Source organism: Papilio polytes, unplaced genomic scaffold (genome assembly GCF_000836215.1).
Source record: "Papilio polytes unplaced genomic scaffold, Ppol_1.0 DF821288.1, whole genome shotgun sequence".
In the NCBI taxonomy this organism is placed as follows: Eukaryota; Metazoa; Arthropoda; class Insecta; order Lepidoptera; family Papilionidae; genus Papilio; species Papilio polytes.
In genome coordinates, this window is record NW_013527916.1 from 697,090 (window position 1) to 720,962 (window position 23,873).

Below are 23,873 nucleotides of genomic sequence, written 5' to 3' on the forward strand. Positions count from 1 at the left end.
CTCTTATACGTTACGAAATTGCTAAATTCATTTTAAAACAATACATGAGACATATATTTTTCATAACGAACTACTGTTGATTGCGACTTTGTAGAATTGAAACATACTCGTATAGCCTATGTTACTCACTGTTAAGCTTTCTAATGGTGAAAGAATTTGTAAACCGGCAAAGTTTTAACGTGTATCGAATGCATACAAAAATACAAATCTTTATAGTATTAGTATAGATAAACATTTGAACTCATGTGGTCTAATGATGCGCGGTAACTTAGTAAATGCCTGTTCATCTTATTTTTGAGTTCATTCATATTACCCCAACAATTTATCAACCTTATTAAAGTTAGCGTATAAACTGACCTGTAAAGCGGTGAAGACAGGGAAGTACACATCGGGTTCATACTTGGAGGTGCTGCCGGGAGCTGGTGGAAGCAACTGCCGACCCATCAGAGCAGCCACGAAGTATGTGTATAGAGCAAGGGTTACTACCTGAAATATGCAAGAAACAAGCTACTGTTAATACATGAAAAAAAGAATAAACAAATATTTATCTGAGCATTAGATTAAAACAATTTTCTGTCTACATTTATCATACCGTAGAGTTATTACTTTTGGAAAATTTACTACCAATTCTGATAGTTTTAGCTGAACAGTAGAACAATTCTGCCAAAACTAAATTAGTATCAATTACGTTGTTTGCGATTTTTTCTTGTTGCAAATATAATGATCACTAGCTGTTGCCCGTGATTTCTTTCACGCAATATCAAGCTAAAAAAAGAACACTTTAATATGCCCGTCTTTGTACCCTTCTGTGAAAGTCCGATCGAAATCGGCCAAGCCGTTTCCGAGATTACTGGGGACAAACGCGGCTTGCGGACAGACAAACAGACAAAAAAAAATTGAATGCGACTTTCGTTATTAGCAACGCAAATACATCATCTCTGAATCTGCAATTTTTCTTTTATATTACAAACAGACACTCCAATTTTAGTATATGTATAGGTATAAATTAACTGAGTATTATTATTTAACTTTAATGGTTAAGTAAACATGAGTTATACAAACGTCACGTATTAATAGACAAGCGCGTGAGTCCTCGCATATTCCTAGATAGCTTTGTAGCTTCCTTGTGGATGTAATCGTTTATTACTTGCCATGATCATATCTGTTGTCACGTTCTTTTCCTATCTTTTGAAACATGACACATGTAGTATTTACTTTTAACTAAAAGGTGACAAATGAGTTAACTGTTTCCATTATTTTATTGACTCCCCATAGGATTTATAACAAGCACATAAGTCTATCAAAGATAGGGAAGTTGGAGAGTAGCAGTGTTTGAGAAATTAAGGAGTAAAAGATTACCATGGTATGGGCATGAGGTGGGATATCGCATGTAACAAGAAGGAAGTTATGATTGTGGAGGTACACCGTTAGAGGTAGACCTAGAAAGAAAGGGATGTATGCGTGAAATGTGACATGATCAAATGTCTGAGATGACTGATAGAGTTATTTGGAGGACGAATACCCGGTACGCTGACTTTACGGGAGTAAGATAAGATAGGAAAGAAGACATGAGTATATCAAAGATTGTCTCTAAGGAAACAGTATAAAATATAAGCAGAAATTGATTACCCCCTCCTTTAAATCACCTACTTATGATACCTCCTCTTTTTCTCCGCATTTTGCTTATTAATCAGATGGACAGTTGACCATTAAATCATCATTCTTACAAATTATACATCCACAATGAACATTTACTATTATTATAATGCGAGTACTGATCTGATTTCAATGCGGTTTTCCTTAATAGACATTTTCAATGAAGGCTGTTATCTGATCGGGTTGCAATTCTTAAGGAAATCATTATAGCGTACAATGCCATAACAGATATAACAATAATATCTGCCGGCATATATGTTTTAATAATTAAAAAGTAATTAGAGTTTGTTTTGAAGTGGTAATAATCAGTATCAAATATAAACTGCAACTTTAACTGAGATAAGAATTTTCAGCTTTTAACAAGATGGACTTTCCTCCTTTCTTTTCTTTTTAATAAGAATCGTAATGAACATCGGAAATACCAAAATAATCAACGACATCCAAACATTCTGGACATTCACAAGACCAAACCAGAGAGACAGTACATAAGCACAGATAAATACAGAAGTACAGATGCGTTGCTGGTTTTATTGAAAATAGTACGCATGTATCAAGATACACCCCATATAGTACCTAATTACCTAATTCCTGGTATACACATGTAATTTTTTGTCTAATATATTAATTTATTTTAGACTAGCTTTCGCCTGCGACTCTATTCGCAATCAATTAAAAAAACCAAAAGTGAGTAGACTATGTGTCCTTCCAGACTATCCTCTACATCTATATATAATCGAAATCCGTTCAGCCGTTTAGGCTACAAACTCTAAAAAAACATCCATGCATCCATCTAAACTTTCGCATTTATAATATTAGTATGAAGTATGATTGTTGGCTTCATCTTTCTTTCTATGCTGTATCGATTTATATGAATAGTACACTGAAATTGAACTTTTTGTATGATTTAGATTTCATTTCAAGTTCTAATAAGGACGGACAGTAAAATACCGTCGCAGGAAATGTTGATAAGCCAAATCAAACCATAACACGTTCACTGGTCATAGTCAATCAAATGTTTTCATACATGACACCGTCTAGCCGTTTTGTAATATAGCGGTATTACTACGCATTCTACAATAACACTGTGTATACGTGCAAAAGCCAAACGAAGCCATATTGTATTTATACACCTATCACCGGGAAATTGTGCGCACTGAAAATCGCAGATACTTGCAACTAGGATACAAATGGATGTATTATTTACATTTGACCAGTACAGTTGGATAGTAGCGCAGGCTTGGCATTGACAGTATGAGTTCAGTGACGCCGTGATTACATGCCAGTTGTATGCCAGCACTGACTGAGCCTACTATAGGTGAATGTATTCCGTTAAAGAGGAATTGTTTAGGTAAATTACAAACGTTAGATGCACACGATTTACTGGTGACATACACTTGTATATTGATAAGTGCATAATAACATAGGAGGATCAGACGAACCGGTCCGATCATTACAAACTTGACAGCCGCAATCGTATAGATATTAAATCAAAGTATACAGTTGGTACACATCAATACAATATGGAAAATGGATGTTTATCGCTACGTACGTTCGCGGTTGATTAGAAACGGTTTTGAGAATCATTTGCTCGAGAAAAATATTATTATCCACTAACGATTAGACACACAACTATAGCAATAATGTTGATAAATACGTGTGAGAAAAACATTGTGCCTCACATTTAAATCACAAGCGTGGTTTATTCACATTAAATATAAGAAACAATCAATGTTATGTCTTAGGCTCCCAACAGAAAAAAAAACAGGGCGAATGTTACGACTATCAAAACAACAATGTTTATATAATAAAAGCTACTTTGTTTCTCTTCATAAACACCACAACTGTACAGTTAAATAAATTTCACGATGAAATCTTCGTCAAGTTTGCGTGACCTATGGTTAAGTAATGTAAAAGATGAAATCGTGTAGTGGAAATACGTATAATATCGCTCAAATAACTAGATAGATTTATTACAATCATTATATTGGAGATGGAATAATAATGAACAATACAGGATTCCTACTAACCTGAGTATATACAAGAGGAACACACACAGTATCGTATCCTATCAGGGCGCCTAATCTTCGTCGGATATCGGATAGTTCCACTAGCAAAGTTTGAACAATGTGGTCACTGGTTATCAAGCCTTCCTTACGAGCTCTGTTTATTATGTTCGTTGCCCACACTAGTGGCATCCAATACTTTGACATTGGACTCTTGCCGTCCATTTTCTCAAATACTTTCCTTTCACTTTCAAGCATCAGACCTGAAAGTAACATACATTATAGCCCATCCAAAATATCTGCAACAGAATGTTAGAAGAAATTAAGTTTGCTTATGGTAATATTTACAGCGCTAAGGCACGCTACACACGATCAAACTCAGTGTCAAATTCGTTGATAGCATACGGCTACTTTGACGCCTATGATATTTGATGACGATTGAAAAAACAAATTGTCAAATACATTTGTTCGTTAAGCAAGGATATGAGGTACTTAAAGACGCCTTATTTTTTTTTACAGGGTTACAACTTATAACCTGTGCTTAGTTATCTTGTTTCCTCTACCCACTGTTAATCCCTGAATCATTTCATGGACTTACCAGAATCTACAACATGTTGCCACGTAGGAAATCTTCGCTTGACTCTAAGAGACACCCTTTGTAATGTGATGACATATGCTAAGATTGCGTATCTCACTATATTTCTTCGCATGAGTCTTCCCGTTTCATCCTGTGAACAATAATTACAACATCAATTACTAGAATTCATTCATAATTCATTGCGCGTCAAATTAGTTATTAAATTCGCCAGTCACAAGCATAATTTATATTTTTGGAGGCACATAATTGTAACTAAGTTTTTGCGCGACAGCTCATTGTAAACAACAAGGAAACATTAGTGAATAAGATAACATAGTTGTTGGAGATAAAGCACAGAGACAATTCCGGCGCATTATCCTCTTACTAAAGAATTGGACACTGTTTCAAATCAATTTAGTACGGTGTCGCCTTAATAATGAGATTACATGTAATACGTTTCTATATCAGGTAGCAGAAAACTAAGCACGCTACATACGGCCAGTTTTAACTGAAGATTTTTTTGTGACTGAATGGCCACTGTTTGCCTTGAAGAGACAGATTCACCGAGCTTGAGGTGGCCGAGCGCAAACGGCGCTTAGCCTAAACCTCGTTTATGAGTAACTAAGCTCGAGGGCTCCCCTAAGGAGCCTCGGCACAATCCGTTACTTCGTTATTATTACCGGATTGGTAAATGAAGAGTCGAACTGTTAGGTTAAAAATGTACATGTGTATGCCTAATTTTAACTGAATAATTTAATTGACAGACAAAGTTTTGTCTTCACACGCACTGTTAGAACTTCAGTGTACTCATAAAAATTACATGTCATATTAAAGAGGAAAAATTCGTACTTTTTTATGTACTACGACGAAATCTTTTTGTACATTGTACAAGTCCGTGACTTCAAAGTATGCGGGTCTTTTGACATCGTGGTGACGGGAAAAAACAAATGAAATAAATTCCGTCAGCAAGTCATATCTTAACGTTGCTGTGTATCTGTCATTAGTTTGGTTACCAATAGTGTTAGTAATTGTAGATATTTTTTACTACCATAAGATATACAAAACTGCTTAAAACATTCTATCTACAAAATAATTCTATCTAAAAAATCTACAAAATAATTTAAATAATAAAAATCTTACACTAATGTTAATTGTTTTATCGATCATTGCTGAAACAGTAACAAGATATTTTATCCCTTTTAAGCAACAATTAAAAACTGAGATGAAAACCTTTTGTTCTCATTGGATTCAATTTATTTCAACATCTACCTTATAATAATCATATCATATAAGAGTAACCTTGTTTATGGAACAAAGTATAACAACTGTATAAACATAAGGCGATTGGTCGAAAGAAACGTATATTAAACTATTAAAGTAAAGGTAAATAATTAAAATTTTGTAGTAGAACATTTTTAAAATTGTTTCATAATCTATATCTATATTAATATTATAACAAACAATAAGGGTAACCGAAAAATTAGCTTACAAGCTACCAGGCTTAGAAATTTGGAATCTTGCATCGGTAGATTTCTGTTATTACGTAGATACTAAGTTAACACTTTTGGTAATAGGTTGAAAAAAAGGGCGAACGTAAGTTTTGAACTTTCAAATTTCACGCTGACGAAGTCGCGGGCAACAGCTAGTTGATAATGAAATCAAGAATAGTTTTTTTTTAAATAATTATCTTGCGTTAACAAAAACTAGTATTTATTTTTTGACCATGATATTGTGTATAATTTTCGCACGGACCAACCAGTTGTGTGCTTTTGGAGGCGGTTTATAAACTTAAACAGTTTGCGAGTTTGAAACAGGAAAATGGTCATAAAACTAATGTTCATAACAAATTAAAATATTTCGTATGCCACGATCCGTAAAAGAATTTTAATTGATTCTTTAAACAGTGCTAAAGTGAAGTAAGACGCCATTCAACTTTGTAAGGAAACATATCCTATTACCATAAGCTAGTTTGGCACTAGATGGCTCTTCCTATGTTCCGCTCTTATGTGGAACTAGCATTAATGTAAGCACAAGATCATCAGCTTTCTTTTGAGGTTAGATTACACAGCCTTTTGTTTGTTTCCAAATGCGGCTAATCTAAATATTGGAGGAATATTTCAACGGTTATACTAATCTATTTAGTTTGCATAAATCATTCAATCATTTATTCGTTTAATAATTTATGTGTCCTGAATTTTATTTTGAATTGATTACATCAATACAGCCAGGCCGGCTCATCTTAATAATTCCATCTCATCTCATAATATTATAAATGCGAAAGTTTAGATGGATGGATGAATGTTTGTTAGAGTTTGTAGCCTAAACGGCTGAACGGATCTCGATGAAATTTGGCATAGATATGGAGGATGGTCTGGAAGAACAAATAAGCTACTTATTTTTGTATTTGTGAATTTGATGCGGACGAAGTCGCGGGCGAAAACTAGTTGCTAACTAGAAAATTTAAAAGTTAGCATCGGCGCAAGCATACTCGTGTTTAATTGTAAAATTAAAAGTAAACGGAAACTTCCACATATACGGTATGTAACCTTTAAATGATTCGGTTAAGTTAACTTAATAAAAACAAAACTTAAAATATAGTTAAATCCGTTTTTTAACAAAATTATATTTTTGAATATTTTTAACTTAAATAAAAACGGATGTATGTTTTTGAAATTTTCTTCATACGCTGCAAGTCAATAAACTTTGATTCTATTAATTTTTGGCCAAGTTCTTTAGCACAGAATTTAGTTTTTTCCTGACGTCTTAACAAAAAATCCAACATACGAGTATGTGAAACTTTAAGTCACACGACAAATAATACGCCTCTACACAAATATTACTTCATAGAATCGTATAAGTAATAATTTAGTTTATTTTAATGTATTCCGACCAGTTTTCCTATCCGATTGGCAACAAGAACATACTGCAGGTTAAATCAAATACAACACGATTAGTACAAATATTACGTAGGAGTACAGAATGAGGTAACAATTGCGATATATACAACCACGGACGTTCTTTAGGAGAACATTACTGTATATTGGAAATACCCGAAAAATATCGCGATAAAAAAATCTGGTTCCAATAAGTGTTTTAAAATTACATTAAGATAACAATACAAAACATTTCAGTAAGTTATATATGTTACGAGCTGTTGCCCGCGACTACGTCCGCGTGGTATTAGAAAACATACGAACTATAATACATAAATTACAAAAAGCTACGTATCCCTCGGGAACCGAACATTTCTCTGCGATGAAGCTTATCTAATGTGTACTCCAGACTTTGTTTTATATCTGTGCCAAATTTCAATAAGATACGTTGAACCGTTGCAGAATGATCGAGTGAACATTAAAAAACTAAATTAATGAATCCCACGGGAACCGTAACTATTCCCGGGATAAAAAGTACCCTATGTGTTCTTCCAGATTATGCTCTAAACCTGTGCCAAATTTCATGAAGATCCGTTCAGCCGTTTAGACTACAAACGCTAACAAACATCCATCTATCGATCCATCCATCCATCCATCCATCTAAACTTTCGCATTTATAATATTAGTAAGAGCAAGTAAGCAAGTAAGATTAATTTCTTTGGTATAACGAGAGAAAACTATATTATGTTTCATTATGCATGTTACAAGTACACAACGAAATAAGCATATTTCAATGCAGTATCGCTTTCATCATCTGTGTCTGGGAAACAAAGGAATTGAGACTGGTTTTAAGGAGACAGAGTATACGGTATATCTTAATTAAGACGCAGCCACAAAGCTTTGATCCAATTGAATACTAATACATCGGCGGGGCTTTAATTTTCAAGCAGCTTTCAATATTATGCTCCGCTTTGAATTATTTAGATATCTAGGATTGTATAGAACGGTTGCAAATTAATCCCATAGCTGCAAGACTCCCAGTATCCCTCGAATGCTATGGCTGGCAAATCCTGAAAACTAGATTTTATATTTATTTTTCTATATTTTGATAATTAATTTAGTATGCTTAAAATCTTATATTGTCGCTCACCAAATAGTATTAGTATAATTTCTGCCAGTGATCGCGTCCGCGAGAATTAAAAAAAAAGTAAATATCTACATTCTATATGTTCCTCCCGACTATGTTTTACACCTGGGCCAAATTTCCCGTAAATTAGTTGAGCCCTTGCGGAGATATCATCTAATAAACATCCATCCAATCATCTAAACTACTATAATATTAGCAAGAAATAAGATTTGTTCAAACTAAACGAAACCTATGAGTTTGTTTTAGATTTGTATGACAGTTAATTTAACTTTGTATCCTCGATTGTATAGCGACAAAAATCCGTATAATCGATGCATGCTTTTTATAAAGTAAACCTTTTTTCGATTGCGGTTATTAAAAATTGTATAAATATTATAAATGCACACTGTGTTTTGACAACCTTTGCATGATATTGTGTATTACACCGTCGCTATAGAAATTGATATCTGTAATCGGCCTCGAGTAATATAGACGTTCAAAGGAATCAAACAGCGGAAGGGATGACGTCGACGGGAACGTGAACCGATGCACTGAAGTTGCTTTGACTTAGTTGCTAGTTTCACACGAAGGCTAAACAAAGGTAGTGCAGTCCTATTTGAACCGACAATTTTATTAAAACTGTTCTGTCCCGGGGTGTCCGTGAAACAGCATTACTCTGCAGATCTGCACTTTCTCACTGTTTTACCTTCGTGTGAAACTAACTATATTAATATTGAATCCTTTGACTATCCAGACAGTTATTGATTAGATATCAATAATTGTACATCTCTTTACATCGAATTACTCTACCATTTCAAATACATTATATTATAAGCGTAAGTTTTTATTCCGTATTACCTGTACAATAAGAATGTCATAAGTGATGACCCTCTAGGGGGATATCAAGGGGAAGCTAGAACGGGAAACAGTGTTGAATATTATCGCAAATCACATAGTGATATCGTTATGGAGGTATTAATAGAAATATGTTAATGTTTCATAATAAACTCTGTAGTATTTGTAGAAAAAATATTCAGTAAACAGACATCGTATGCAACATTCAGATCGTTTAAATTCCTATTTTATCTCCGTTTATTAACTAGGAAATATCAAAGGATCTGGGATCGCTGCTTTCATCCGCCCGCTTAGTTAACACGGCAAAGTTATCAACGAGCACATTTCTCATTACAGCAGTATGAAAGTTAAATAGTTTTGCAACTTTACGGGAATATTTCATATTTCATTCGCAATGTTGCAGAACTAATTCAGATTTTAAAAGCGGATATACCTTATACGTATATGTTGGAACATATACAATTTATATGACGCAGTTCTGATATAATGTCCTAAATATCAATCGAATAAAAAAAAACCTATGTATTGCGGGTGGCACAGGACCGGGTATCGTAGCAATCGATGGGGAGGCCTAAGTTCAGCAGTGGACGACCTAAGACTGATAACGATGATGATGTTTTGTACTACAGTTTCACAGAGGCAATTATAGATCACTAAGAGTCTTTTCAAGCTACCTTTAAACGATTGTGAGTGTGGTAAGATCGTATAATAAAATTTTTTGGACACTCAATCGCAGCATCAATATCGCCTTGGCTCCTTAACTAGTTTAAGATTACACTACATTTAAGGAGCCAATATATAAATAAAGTTTACTACTGATGAAAAAAAATGTGTTTCTTACACGATTATCAAATAAGAAAAACAACAATAAAGGTATGACGAATTCAAAATGGGGTTTTACATTTACCAGTATCAGAGTATTATAAATTAAATGTTTCATGGAGTTCACGTCATGTTTATGTCGGAACTGACTGGTTCCACTTCGGATCGCTTTAAACTGCTTTAAAGCTGCCTTTAGTATTAGTTGAATAGCTCCAGTTGAATATTACTCTAGACGTTAATTTCTACTGATGTAACATTTTTATTAAAACAAAGCATTCAAACTTTTGATTAAAAACAGCTTTGACATCTACATTCACTTTGTCTAATTCCACGTTTTAGTTCTCGCAGTATCCCTAAAAAAAGATAAAATGCACTTCTCTCCTAATGAGAAAAGAGTTAAGTTGAGGATTAGAATTGGCATAGCCAGATTTATCAGACGACTTTTCGTACGAACATAAAATCCGAACATCCTCATATTTTAAATTTCCTAAATGAATAGTCGAAATGTTGAATACCGTTGTAATAAGATTAAAATCATTATGTCCATATTAGAGACGTTTTCTCTGCCTCATCCTGTCTGAGCCTGATTTAATTAAATCTTTCGTTTGGAGTATTAACGTTTTATAAAATGATTTAGTGATAGTTATACGCCAAATGAACATTTTTAACAAGACTGGCGATATTATAGGATCATGACCATATTACTGTGATTTCCTGTAGCCTATACTTGATTAAAAGGAGGTATTAGTCGAATCGTATTACGGAAGTTAAGTGTAACTTGCAATTGTTTGATCATCTAGTTTAACACGTTTACTGCGGCAAGTAAAATAATAATTCTATATCTGGTGCGGCGGCGAGCCAAAATGCGCCCCCAATGATATTCCCACCGAAGCGTGGCAGGTATTTCAGGACCCACCTGCCCTAGGATAGACTAAATTGCTACAACTTTAACATATGTTTCATGTAATGTAATGTATACACCTAAGATAATCGTTTCGCACTAGCTAGAGTACATAGTTTTCTTCGTCCACAATAGTTTAAGTACCGCGTCAGGCCGATATCGGCCTGTTACGAAGTTACCGTGTTAAGTAAAATTATCAATTGGCGTAGAGACTATTTTTTGTTTAACAGTAGGTGTGTTGAACAAACAGATGGTGACAAATCAGGTTCTTAAAGAAGTGTTTTCCATTCCACCAGTTTTCCGATTTGAGGTTGATTTTCCTCAATGACAACATGAAACACAAAGATGTGCAATTAATATTATGATTTATGTTAATCGAGGAAGTTTTAATATAATATACAATATGTACATGAATATTGTGAATAACCGTAACTAACAGACTTGAAAACGTATCCTCTTACGTTTAAGGCTGTTAGTGACGTAAGGATTTCAATCTACCCTTCTAAATTGTCTATAGCGAGTACTTTACAAAAATTCGTTAAAAAATAATTATTTTCATGTAGTAACCTGTCATTGAAACCAAAAGTAACTTTCAGGTCAATCTGTCAATAGATAGTAATTTAATTTAGATCCAAACCGTTAAATAACAAATAGTACAATAACAATCAATGATCTAAGTTTGGTCAAGCAATAAAATGGAAGAGCGTTCGTATAGAGGGCAAGGTCATATAACTATGCTAGATTTAAAGAAACAACACGGTAATTTTACTTTCCGTTTTATGTTGTAACTTTCGATTTTATAAACATAATAACTAGCGGACCGTGTTCAGTCTGACGCATCAATTCTTTCGTAACCATTCGGCATTTCAATTATTTCACGTACTAAAGGCGACGTAACTATGGTAATAAATGACTAGGAAAGGAACACTAATCGTTTGCCGTCACACAAATCGATTATCCAAGCATTAAAGCACCGTATTGTTTCTATTTTACACATGCACATTGTTGCTGTTGCTGTTTTTTTCATAGGAATGTAAGGGATGACAATATATCGCAATACAAGTGTCACTACAGTCGAAACCTTTACTGTTCCCTCGCATTCGATGAATGTATCATACTCTTGATGATATCCTAATTGCTTAATATTTACAAAAGGAAATATAAAACAATGTAAGCTCAATAACTTAGATACTGCTTTGTACTAATTATAGATACTGGTATTTGTTTTATGTCAAAATATAACGAAGACGGAAAGCTGGAATGTTTTATTTAACGACGGTAGCAAACAATTTCTAATCAATCAAGTAGACGTAATTACATTTCTGAAATACGACTAAAGTCAAATATTGTTTATGATTAGATCTGTCAGTTTGAAAGATATTAAACACAGAGAAATGTATTTCAATCTATACTGTTCTATACTAATGTTATAAAGATAAATGATTTGTATTTTTGTATGAATTAAAATCTGTTTCAAAAACTGTTTCACAATTAGAAAGCTATGTTATCGCCGAGTAACAATGGGTATATTTCTAACGTGGATAAAGTCGCGTGCAACAGCTAGTATACTATATCTATACTAATATTATAAAGAGGAAAGGTTTTGTCTTTTTGCATGTATTGTAATAACTCAAAAACTATTAAGACGATTTCAAAAATTCTTTCACCATTAAAAAGCTATGTTGTCAGTGAGTAACAGACTATTTTAACTCTTTTTCAATTTCACGTAGGCGAAATCACGAGCAGCAGCTAGTAAATAATAAAACGGAACGCAGTGAGTCGCTGTATCGAGTAAAGTATGATTACATACGACTCGGCGGATGTTTGCCTCGCCACCACTCATTGTTTCTTTTTTGTGGCGAGAAAAGAGAAGACAAAAGGCAGATATTTATCAATTTAACCTCACCTTTACAATGACTTTTAGTTTTAAATCACAGTAGTTGCATGAATTATGCTCGATGATCTGACGTAACGATCACGGATTTAAAGGTTTGTTTGAAAACAGTCTAAATAAAATTAAAACCCGAAACCCAAGATAAGGATTTGTTGGTATATAACAACACTGTGACTCATTTGCATAATTCTATTTGCTTTATTTCGCTCGCCTTAGCGCAGTTACAGCACTTATTTGTTTGCTGAAATTATGTGTAACTTACGATTTTATAATATGTATTTTCGGTAATAAATGAGTTAATGCAATAAAATAATAACTATTAGGCAGACCATTAAATTAGTTAAATTGTTTAACCAAATAGTCAACTTGTTTGCAGCAAAAGAAACGTAATGCAGTTCAATTTCTTTACTTTAAAGAGGTCAAGGCAAAAACAGGCTGCATAAAATCATAGTCACGAAACGCTAAAGTAGGTAATTAAAATATTATTTCAATGAATTATTAACTACTATTTTAGTAATAATTAGTTTTCCTAATTAACTAAAAATCCTGTAGAAATCCTAATTAGCAGTAATTCCCGTATTTAAAATGAATTAGAGAATTTGAAATGCTTAATTAAAAATGCAGGGACTTTGATAATACAGAAAACATTCTAGTTGCCATGTTACCTTGAACATCGATTGCAGAAAAATATTACAAATTGTCTACCATCTACCCTTTTCTTCGTTTATAATAAACTAAGATAGAAGTAAAGATATAAAAACCTTTAATTGTATTCTAATCAGTGGAGAATTTATTGGCAAATGTTTTTTTTAACAAGGGGTTTGACCGTAGACTTACATAAATCATAACAACGAATGTTGAAATTCCCTGGAAAAGGCTACCTCGTCAGAATATCGCAAACTTTACTAATAAAATTGGCAAACATTTCCTTGGTAGTTTTAACTTTAAAGGGTTTCGACTTATTAAAGTTGTGTCGAAGTTGCCAGTCCACGTGAACTGCGGTTAAGAAATATTCGTATTTTTAAGTAATCCGGGAAGAAAACTTATGTCGAAATTTCCAGGGAACTGTAAGTAACTTAAAAAGAATTTTTACTGATAAAATTGGGAAACACTTTCTTGGTAGTTATAACCTTAAACGGTTTCGACTGATTAACTTTGTAGAAGTTGGTAGTCAAATGCCAATCCACGTGAAACGTAATTAATTAATTAATAAATATTTCTAAGTAGAATTAAAAAAGTATATTTATTAATCTTTAAAATCCTTGCTGATGTTAAAGTATTGATGTAAATTATCTAAAACTTGTATTGAACCATCTATGTTCTCTATATATCAGATATTCTCAAAAACAATGGAATAAAATGAACAGTAGTCAGTGTCTAGTATTGCTTACTGTATTTGTTCTATTATTATGTTTTTCTATTGTTTATTAACGCCAAATTGTGAACTTATATATAACTTTACATACAAATTGCATTAAAATAAAATTAAAAAAAAATATTGTACAATTTTTTTCGTTCGCCTTATACCGGGTTTGTTTTCTGTAATTTCTCTAAAACATTTGTTATAATATGTATTTCTTTAATGTTATACTGATACACAAGAATGTTATTTATTTTGACGCTATGCCTCACATTATTTGCTATGAGTCTATTAATGTTATGTACACATTTATGATCATAACAATGTTGCAATAGTATTACAAGTACGTCTTAAGTCTCATATGATTGTGATATCATTGTGTTCCTTTTTTAAACATTAAAGAATGTTTTTATATACTTTTAAAACATTACAGAAGTGTTTTTTACATATTTTGTAAAGAAAAATAAAACATATAAAATAATAATGTTTGTGAAATATTACCTGAAAGTTATAAACATCCCTTGAGATGACATTACCAAATTCAAATGAATGATTTGCATAGAAAGTCACAAGATATCCACAACACACGCAGAATAAACCACAAGAACTAAATTCACGTAACAATCTATCTTATAAAAGAACAATGGACGTAGCGCTTCGCAGTGACGGTTAAGATTTTTTTTTTATTACAAATGGCAGTAAATAAAATTCAAGGGCAAAGTAAACGATTACAACAATTATTGTTATAATTAATTCCGTTAATAACATACTTTACCTTGTATGTGTTTTCCCGTTCAGATTTTAGTTTAGGAACTCACGGCAACCTAAACACACCACCTAAAAGAATTCACTTTTGAAGAATAAATAATTTCTGTTACTTTTTCGCACTGCAGTATTCGATATGTCTAGACAATGTACATAATATTCCTTGTTACGCAAATCAATTGTTTAACGTTATTTTAAGAACGTATAACTTTTTTTACACATTTCTTAAAGTATCCGAACTGTGTATTTTGTGATTGTTTCTCATGTAATTTGAGAGGGTTAATTTTTTACACATAATACAATCCACGTAGTCTGATGTAAGCCAGTTTTAAATTATCATTTAATTGACTTATATCTTATTATAAATTCCATTGTATTGCATAACGCTTTATTCTTCAGCTTCAAATTATCATTAAAGTTAATTAAAGTAAACATTTTATCCACGTATTTATATGTTATTTTGTTAAACCTACAATTGAGATTACAGAGGCACAAAAACGTGGAATTATTTCGTCATCTTTGGTATTTGCAAGAAATATCAATGGCTGGTAGTTAAACGTGTTTCGAAGGGGGAAAAAAGATAAATTATATTCGAAGTAGCTATTTTTATATACGTTAACTGGCATTTAATGTTTTACAATTGATAAAATAACAGGTAAGGATAATTTGAAAGTCGGAAACTTGTGAAAATTTACTATCTGAAATAAATGTCATGGCCATTCGCTGAGCCTTCAGCAAGCAGGGCATCATATGTACAGTCGCAACAGCACACTGTATTTTAATGAGTCAAGGAACGGACTATGCAACTATTGATTACGTAACATGACTATTACCAACATACGCAAAGCATTAATTACACTAAATCTTAAAAAAAAAACAACGTACATTGAATAGCTAAATAAAACCCTCATTAACTGACTTAATTATGATTAATTTTGTATCAAATATCGCGTGTTAATTGGAAACATGTATATGTTAAGACGATTGAAATTATATTTACGGCCGACATCCTCGTTGAAGTGGTCATGAGAGCTAATAACAATTTTGCCTGCTGATAAAACCAGTCTGTGACTTGTAGCAGTCAGATGTAGAACCAGTCTGTGACTCGTTAACTTACGTTCGATTCTTCCGACTTGTATTATTTGAGATTAGATGTTACTGAATCGAGATGAGGGTGATTCGGACATGAATATATTAAAGATCCTGTTGCTTTTGTAGCAATTAAACATATTAATACTGAAGTTTTGAACAATTAACGTTCTCAGTTTCGTCATAAACTTCTTTTGTTAAACTAAATATGTTTTGTCTTGCTTCTCCTGTCCCACTGGGTTGCCTGTAAGATATTGCTCATAGCAATAAGGCCGCCCTTGCACATATTTTGTATGATCATAGTTTAAACATTTGTATATTAACTGTTGAGCATAAAGTTTTAAATAAGTAAATATTATAAAGATTACTAAAAACCGTATATAAGTGACTTATTTACGATATCAATAGAGAAATTGGTAGGACATACAATAAAGTTTTTGTTAAAATAAATATATTTTTAAATCCATGTCAATGTTTCGTTGGAAATCGGTTAGAGAACAACATAAATATGTGTTATTTAGTTACAGTTTATAAATAACAATAGCAAATAGTGCCATTGTGTAGTAACACAGTAAGTAGATTCTAGTCAGAGACGTGTTTAATCTTGAGTAAATTCAAGTATATGTGTTAAATAGAGTTAATTTTATATAATTCCTTACTACTTATTTCCAAGTAACACCTATTTCTATGGAAAAATAACCATAGTAAAATACTGTATTGATTTTCTTAAACCTGTAATTTATCAAACCCGAGAGAACGATAGGACCTTTTTGTCTATACTATTATAATAAAGCGTAAACATACATTTCTTTGTTGCCTAAGATGTCAGCAATTATAGCATATTTTTGAATAATTCTTTTTTAATAAAAAGCCCTACACTTACGTCATGCTTTAGGCTATATATTTCCACGCCATTAAACTTAGGGTGTAAATATTTTGGATAAGAAACCCTAATGTGGGAAAGAGACCATAAGTTGCGGCCAACATCAAGAAAGAAAGATTACTAAGGTTTGTCATGTCATGTAATTTTGACATTTGCTATTGATAATTTGACAAACGTAAACAATAAAATAAAATTTTCATAATTACATGCGGATAAAGCCGCACGGGAACAGCTAGCCTGTTATATACAATGATCGGTCCCAGTGAACTGAAGTTTAGGTCAATTTAACTATAGCTAATGTTTTATTGCTTTGCTTTTAAACGTATGACAACATTATAACACGAAAGATTGTGAAGAATGATTCCTGAATAACGCGATTATAACTCTTGGATACAGCTTAATTCATTCAAAAACTAAACACCTATTAATGATTTTATGTAAATGTAATGTTGAAACTGATTTAAAATCGTAAAACTGTGTTCCAAAAGTGTTTAGGTAATAATTAGGAGTAATCGATTAAGTAAGTTTCTATAAAGATATTACAGATTTGTTTGTTATGTCCCTAAAAAGTTCAATTTCCAAGTTAATTCAGTAACATAACCTATAATAAGCATTACTAAAAGAGATGAAAATGTTCGACGCTGACATTGTGACTTATGATAGGAACCAATTTAATGTGTTTTAATTTTTATATTGTTGATTGTTTCTTTACTTTACTAACCGCTCCAGGAATTCCAGCCGAGATGAAGAGGGCAAGGGTATCGGGCCAGGGAAGCAGTTTGTATTGCTCCCACCATCGCTTCACAACCAGACTTACGTAGAATCCCAGCACGAAAGACATCGGTATCGACTCTATTTGCGCACCGAAGTACTGCCGGACTTTCTCGAATATTCTGAAACATATATTGGACATCAATGTTCACGGTACAAATTAAATGTTTTATTGCGTTCAGAACGGGAATTGTTTTTCCTTCGTTTTATACACGCTATTCACGGAAACCTGCACAAGAATGCGTTGTGTTGTATAACTTTTAGAAATGTTTTCGTTATCTACATTTCTATACACTTTAGCGACTAGTTCTTTGAAAACGAATAAAGGGAACAAAGAATATTTAAAACCGTAATACTTTTACAATCTTTGAAATATAAATTCCCTTATCATAACTCGAAATGCAACCAATGACTTTTCTGTTTACGCAATTCTGAGATGAAAATGATCGAATTTTTAATTACTCTAAATACCTTTACGTTGTTTTAATTTCTTTCTTTGGTTATAATTTAGCAAAAGCAGAAATGCTAAACAAAGCGCCGCTTCTACTATTATAAGTAAGGCGTCACTATTCAATTCTTTTTCGTCTCTATTCACCTTAAAAGATGAAAAAATTGTCTGCATTTTCATGATCTATAACATCATTTTTCTTTAAATCATTTAACTCTGCGCATATACGCTTGTTGCTGCCATAAAGGCATTTCCATGCCTTGTAAATAATAGAAGTAATAAAATTTCGATAACAAGTTAGAGACAAAATTATAAAACTTATAGATTTACTTCTATTCTACCCGTTTTATAGTATCTACTTTCTATAATTGTACCAGTTAGTGTTTAATAGGCTAAGATCCAAAGCGTTTTTTCTACCCTCATCAGATTTCCTGATAAAACGTGATAACTGATATAAAGTACGATGGTAAATCCCGTAATCGATGCAATTCGGCGTGAAATGTAATACCAATAAAAAGTCAATCATTCACATGCATAAATAAAAAGTACTTGTTTATTTTCCTGCGACATTTTCCAGTGAATTTAATCGTTGTTTTCTTTTTTATAATAGCTTCTTATTAAACCTAGATGAGGTGATTGTTAGGACTTACCTTGTACTATAAATAACTATTTTGTTTGCTTAGAATTGTAGTATGCTAAGATTTTTTTTCGTACTAATGACTTCATTGCAAACACGTGCATGCCAATAGTTTACCGCTTCGGAGAAACGTGCTTGCATAAATGCTTATTACGTCGATAATCAGTTTTTGTTTGTAACAACCATCGGGGCAACATGAATTAACTAGATTGTATTGTACACGACAATCTCACTTTTAACTAGATTTATAAAAACGATGTAGATACTTTATTTTTTATTCCTGTTCGGTTACTGTACTATTTTAATAAACAATATGTGAGATTTTAAAGAATTCAGGGCTATAGTAGACTTGTATCGTAAAGCATCTTAAAGTTAATAGTTTCATAGAAATGTAATATCTTTATGTTTCAGAATGTTAAATATATAATTTAAAAAATATAAAGAATGTCTCAAGATTCTATATTCCAAAAATGCACACAGAACAGGGGACATATACCTCACACAAGACCAGACTAAAATACTCAAAAGTTCGGCAATTTAAATAAGATTATGAAATTAATTTTATTTAGTGTAATTGTTTGAACCAATATCAAAGGAATGGATAAAACCTCTGTTAATTATAATTTGCCAGCTGTTTTATTCTAAATGCTAAGATTTGTTTTCCATAACTTTGCATAGTGCACGTCAATCATTAAATTCGTTCCTTCGAGGTCATTTGAGGTACTTATTTGAATTTAATGTGTGAATCGTATTTCGTAACATAGGCGCTGTCAGTCAACAGTGTTGCCAACTTTAACATACATGCCATTGTAACGTGGGCTTTACTGTTGCGATTTGAAATCTATAGTCGATTTTGATCACGTTTCATAACATGTCGTTAAATCGTAACCATTCAGAAAGTAAATGATGCGATAGTTTACGTCTAGTTGTTACGGCCGAACCCAGCAATTGATCTCAAAGTTGTGTCTATTGGTTTTAAAAATTGTTAGATGTACGAAATAGATTAAAAATTGTTAAAACTTAACCTATCTAAGGATCACAATAGCGATTAAAAAACCCGTTCTGTCGTTTAGAGGGCGATCATTCTATTTGTGTAATACCTCCGATACAAAGAAATTAAACTGATCTCGGGATTTATGTTATGAATTGCTTTGCCATTCATTGCTAAATTCGAAATCCAGTGTAGGCGATTTTTAATTTGATTAATTAATTTCAACAACTTTTAGAATGCTGATAAATTTCCATTTCTCTATAAATTTTAATAACATGTTAATAGGAATAATGAATAAAATTTGTATAATAAATGAAATAAGGTTATACAAATGTTATAAACGCAAGCAAAATATTGATTAAGTGTTTACGGAAATTATCAAATGTAGAAAAAGTCCTTATTCCAACATAATTTTCTTACATTGGATAATAACTAGAGAAAAACGTCATGGTCGAAGTCAGCTGAGAGTATCATTACAGCTCGAAGTATGATAAAAACCTTTCATTTATAGTTAATTAAACTAATTACTAATAATTATTACGTAACATAATAATGGGTTCTAGCAGACGAATATTGTTAATGTCTTTGTAAAGTTTTACAGACGATTCCCGTCTAACTACATGACACGTTTGCTGTTAGACTCTTACAGTTAAATATTGTAACGAATCTTAGATACTTCGCGAACGCCGCTTACAACCTCATATGTCAAAATGTGTAAGATATTGGAGTTTATGCGTTGTCTTATCGTTTAAGACGCTGTTACATATTTAAATGACGTTTCATTATACGACTATTAAGATACACTGCCTGTTGCCGTTCACACATTTTCTGTGAACAGAAAACACGGAAATCTTTACACATTTGATTAATATAAAAAATTCAATGGCTACATTTGTCGTTATGTTGAAGTTCAGAAAAGTCATAATTGGATGCAGTTCGCGATAGGATTCGGGATTTTTATTTTGTTGTTTGATTTCTTAATAATATAATACTTACCTTTGCTGGTGTTCATTTAATGCGAACCGATATAATAAGTTGATTGTATAATAAAGTGTTAGATATGCTAGTAATTCCCGCCAAACTAGCTTGTATACACTTCCTCTCCATCTGAAAATCAAAGGAGCCAATTAGTGAAATAATAACCAAATAAGAAATGTATAAAGATATGAATCGAACGTTTTCTTAAGCTTTAGTTATCAATGAATCGAGTAGTTAACCTTAAATTAAGGTCACCACACGAGGACTGTTCTGAAGCACTATATCGAGGCTAAATATTAGGGCTATGGTTGTAAAAATATGGTTGTTTTATGTACATATAGTTACTACAAATATAATAATTTTTTTTTTCTGACAAGATTTTTAAGCTATGATCGGATAATATATACGATTTTGTTTTAAAGTGTATCTAGTCCTGTTAGGGTCGCAAGACCTGTTCAGGATTACATTTTTTGATGCTTTAGTTAAGTTTTCCTTCAACTTTTCCTCCTTACATTCAAATGCGTATAAGAAAAAAAAACATTAAGTAACATAATTTAAATATTAAGACACGTATAATAGGGAAAATGTTTTTATGGATTTGTTTTCTTATGAATTTCAGTTTCATGAAATCTGTTCAATGAGGACAACCTTATAAATATTGTTTTTTTAATATACATTACGCATGGTACATAAGGTCAAAAAGATTTACATTTCTTAAAACTTGTTTTGCGGGACTTATAGGCAAAAATACGACTTTAATTTAAAAATATAGGCGCATATCAAATCGCTAAACTCAAATCGATTTCTCGGAATATAACATAGTAAAGAAATATTTTACGTTTTAACTTAAAAATTATTATCGATCTTATTTTGTTCGGCTTCTGCACGTGGATGGTCGTTGACGGTTTGTTTTAATCTTTATTTCAATAAGAAGTTAAAAAAGTTATCGAATCTTAAAATTAATTGAAATCTTAATTGTATTACATATTACTAATATTATAATCTATCTTACCAATATTATAAATGCGAAAATTTAGATAGATGGATGTTTGTTAGAGTTTGTAGCCTAAACAGCTGAACGGATCTCGATGAAATTTTGCATAAACGTAAAGTATAAACTGAACAGATAGGCTACTCACTTTTATTGTTTTTTTTAATTTCCTACGCGGATGGAGTCGAGGGCGAAGGCTAGTTAATAGATATATATCGGGAAACGTATCATGTATATGGTATCATGGTCCATTCATTAAAACATTGGATAACCGCCAGTAAGAGCCAAGGACTTCTACTATTTAATAATGCAATACCAACATGATGGTACAATCTAAGTACAATTAAATAGCCCTTATATTATCAAGTATGTTTAAAAAAATCTATCGAATTCATATTAAAAATGGATTTGCAAAGAAAGTTTTGAAACATCACTTTGTATTTTTCGTCACGACACGTGACGTTTCTCGCAGGTGGCTAGATTAGTCATTACACAGTTATAACTGAGACTTAACTATCTCAAACATGGACGTAAAGCATTTCACTATTGTTAGATACAAGCCACGTCATATTTAAATCTTTATGACTTATATATGTGACAAGCTTGTGCCCGCGACACCGTCCGCGTGAAAATTATGAATAATAAAAAAGAAATGAAAAAATATACATAGCCTATGTTACTCACAGATTAATTACCTTTTTAATTGTGTAAGAATTTTTAAAATCGACCAAGTAGTTTTTGAGCCTATTCATTACAAACAAACAAATTTTTCCCCTTTACTATATTAGTACAGACAATGTGAAAAACGACATCTTTAAACTATTTGCAACAGCCGTACTTAAAACATTCAATAACTATGCATTTTCGAAGTCTAGCGCAAAATTTTTCGGTAACATATAAAAACCCAAGTTATTTCTCTCAAATGTATTTTTAGTTTCTAAAACTAACGTAAAAACCCCAAAGATTATGTAAAGAATACATCAATAGCCTCATTTTTTTACCGGATGTAGGTATTCGTAAAACGTAATATTCTGCTGGTATTTAATATTAATGAAATTTGAAATCGTCATTCAAACTTTTGTTCATTGAATATTCATCGTTCTTTCTATCGATTTAAGGTTTTAAATTTATTTTGTATTTATGTAAATATACCATTATATCTAATTCGGAAGAACGGTACTTAATTAATGTGTTTCGTGTGCAAGTAGCGTTTGTATACAACAAATGTCATCCCTAACTAGGGGTATCCTCCGAGGCTCACAGTGGGGACGTACAGTGAGCTAATGATGTAACAATTAAACTCAACACCTAATGGATCAATTACAAACCGAGTAACATGGGTTATATTTATCACTAGAATTTATTTTTAAATACGCCCGGACGAAGTCTCTCTAAATTGTAAAACATAATTCTCATCAAAGTTGATTTTCCGTAAATACTTTTGAATAATGAAATTAGATTTAAATTATCTATTTCTAATTAAAGTTTAGATTTCGTTTGTAATAAGGAATTTAACATGTAGCAATCTCATTTAAAGATTGGCGTCATTCCACGCTCTGGCAGGAAAACATCGTTTTTACAATAGCCACTTATATATTCTTTATTAACCATACTAATCATACCAATATTATAAATGCGAAGTTTAGATGGATGGATGTTTGGTAGAGTTTGTAGCCTAAACGACTGAACGGATTTCAATAAAATTTGGTACAGATGTAGAGGATAGTCTGGAAGAACACATACTACTACTACTACTCGCTTTTTTTTTAATTCCACGCGGACGGAGTCGCGGGCTAAAGCTAGTAAATTATATATATCATACGTCTACAGTCCTATTTTTTTATAATTAACACGCATGTCATTTATGACGCGGCATAACTTTGTAACTTGTTCATTTGAAAACAAACTAGTTTTATAAATTTAAATCGTTTCAATATCATGAACGTCAAGGTCTGACAGGGTAGACGTTAGACTTGTACCTTATTATGTATAACTTCAAATCTATACTATTTTAATAAAGCGTAAACACATACTTCTTTGTTGCCTAAGATGTCAGCAATTACAGCGTATTTTTGATAAATTCCTTTTTTTATAAAAAGCCTTACATTTACGACACGATTTATGCTATTTATTTTAACGCCATTAATCTTCGGGGGTAAATATTTTGGATAAAAACCCTAATGTGGGAAAGATACCATAAGTTGCTGCCAACATCACGGAAGTAAGGTTGTCATCATGTCATGTCATTTGACA

The 23,873-nt window shown here is 32.2% G+C and overlaps 1 protein-coding gene across 4 annotated transcripts in view; it reads right to left on the reverse strand.

Moving 5' to 3' along the window:
• The window catches only part of LOC106109510 (bestrophin-4), a 34,000-nt gene that overhangs the window by 4,466 nt on the left and 5,661 nt on the right, over window positions 1-23,873 (reverse strand). For 2 of the 4 annotated variants that reach the window (XM_013291033.1, XM_013291031.1), the window contains 5 exons: window positions 20,648-20,758; window positions 17,517-17,697; window positions 4,258-4,387; window positions 3,684-3,922; window positions 358-486 (listed from right to left, as the gene is read on the reverse strand). In XM_013291033.1, the coding sequence (XP_013146487.1) occupies window positions 358-486; window positions 3,684-3,922; window positions 4,258-4,387; window positions 17,517-17,645 (627 nt within the window). In that variant the 5' untranslated portion in view covers window positions 17,646-17,697; window positions 20,648-20,758. Of the gene's footprint in view, window positions 1-357; window positions 487-3,683; window positions 3,923-4,257; window positions 4,388-14,842; window positions 14,945-17,516; window positions 17,698-20,647; window positions 20,759-23,873 lie in introns of those variants that run through there. The other 2 variants (XM_013291032.1, XM_013291034.1) reach the window with 2 other exon arrangements.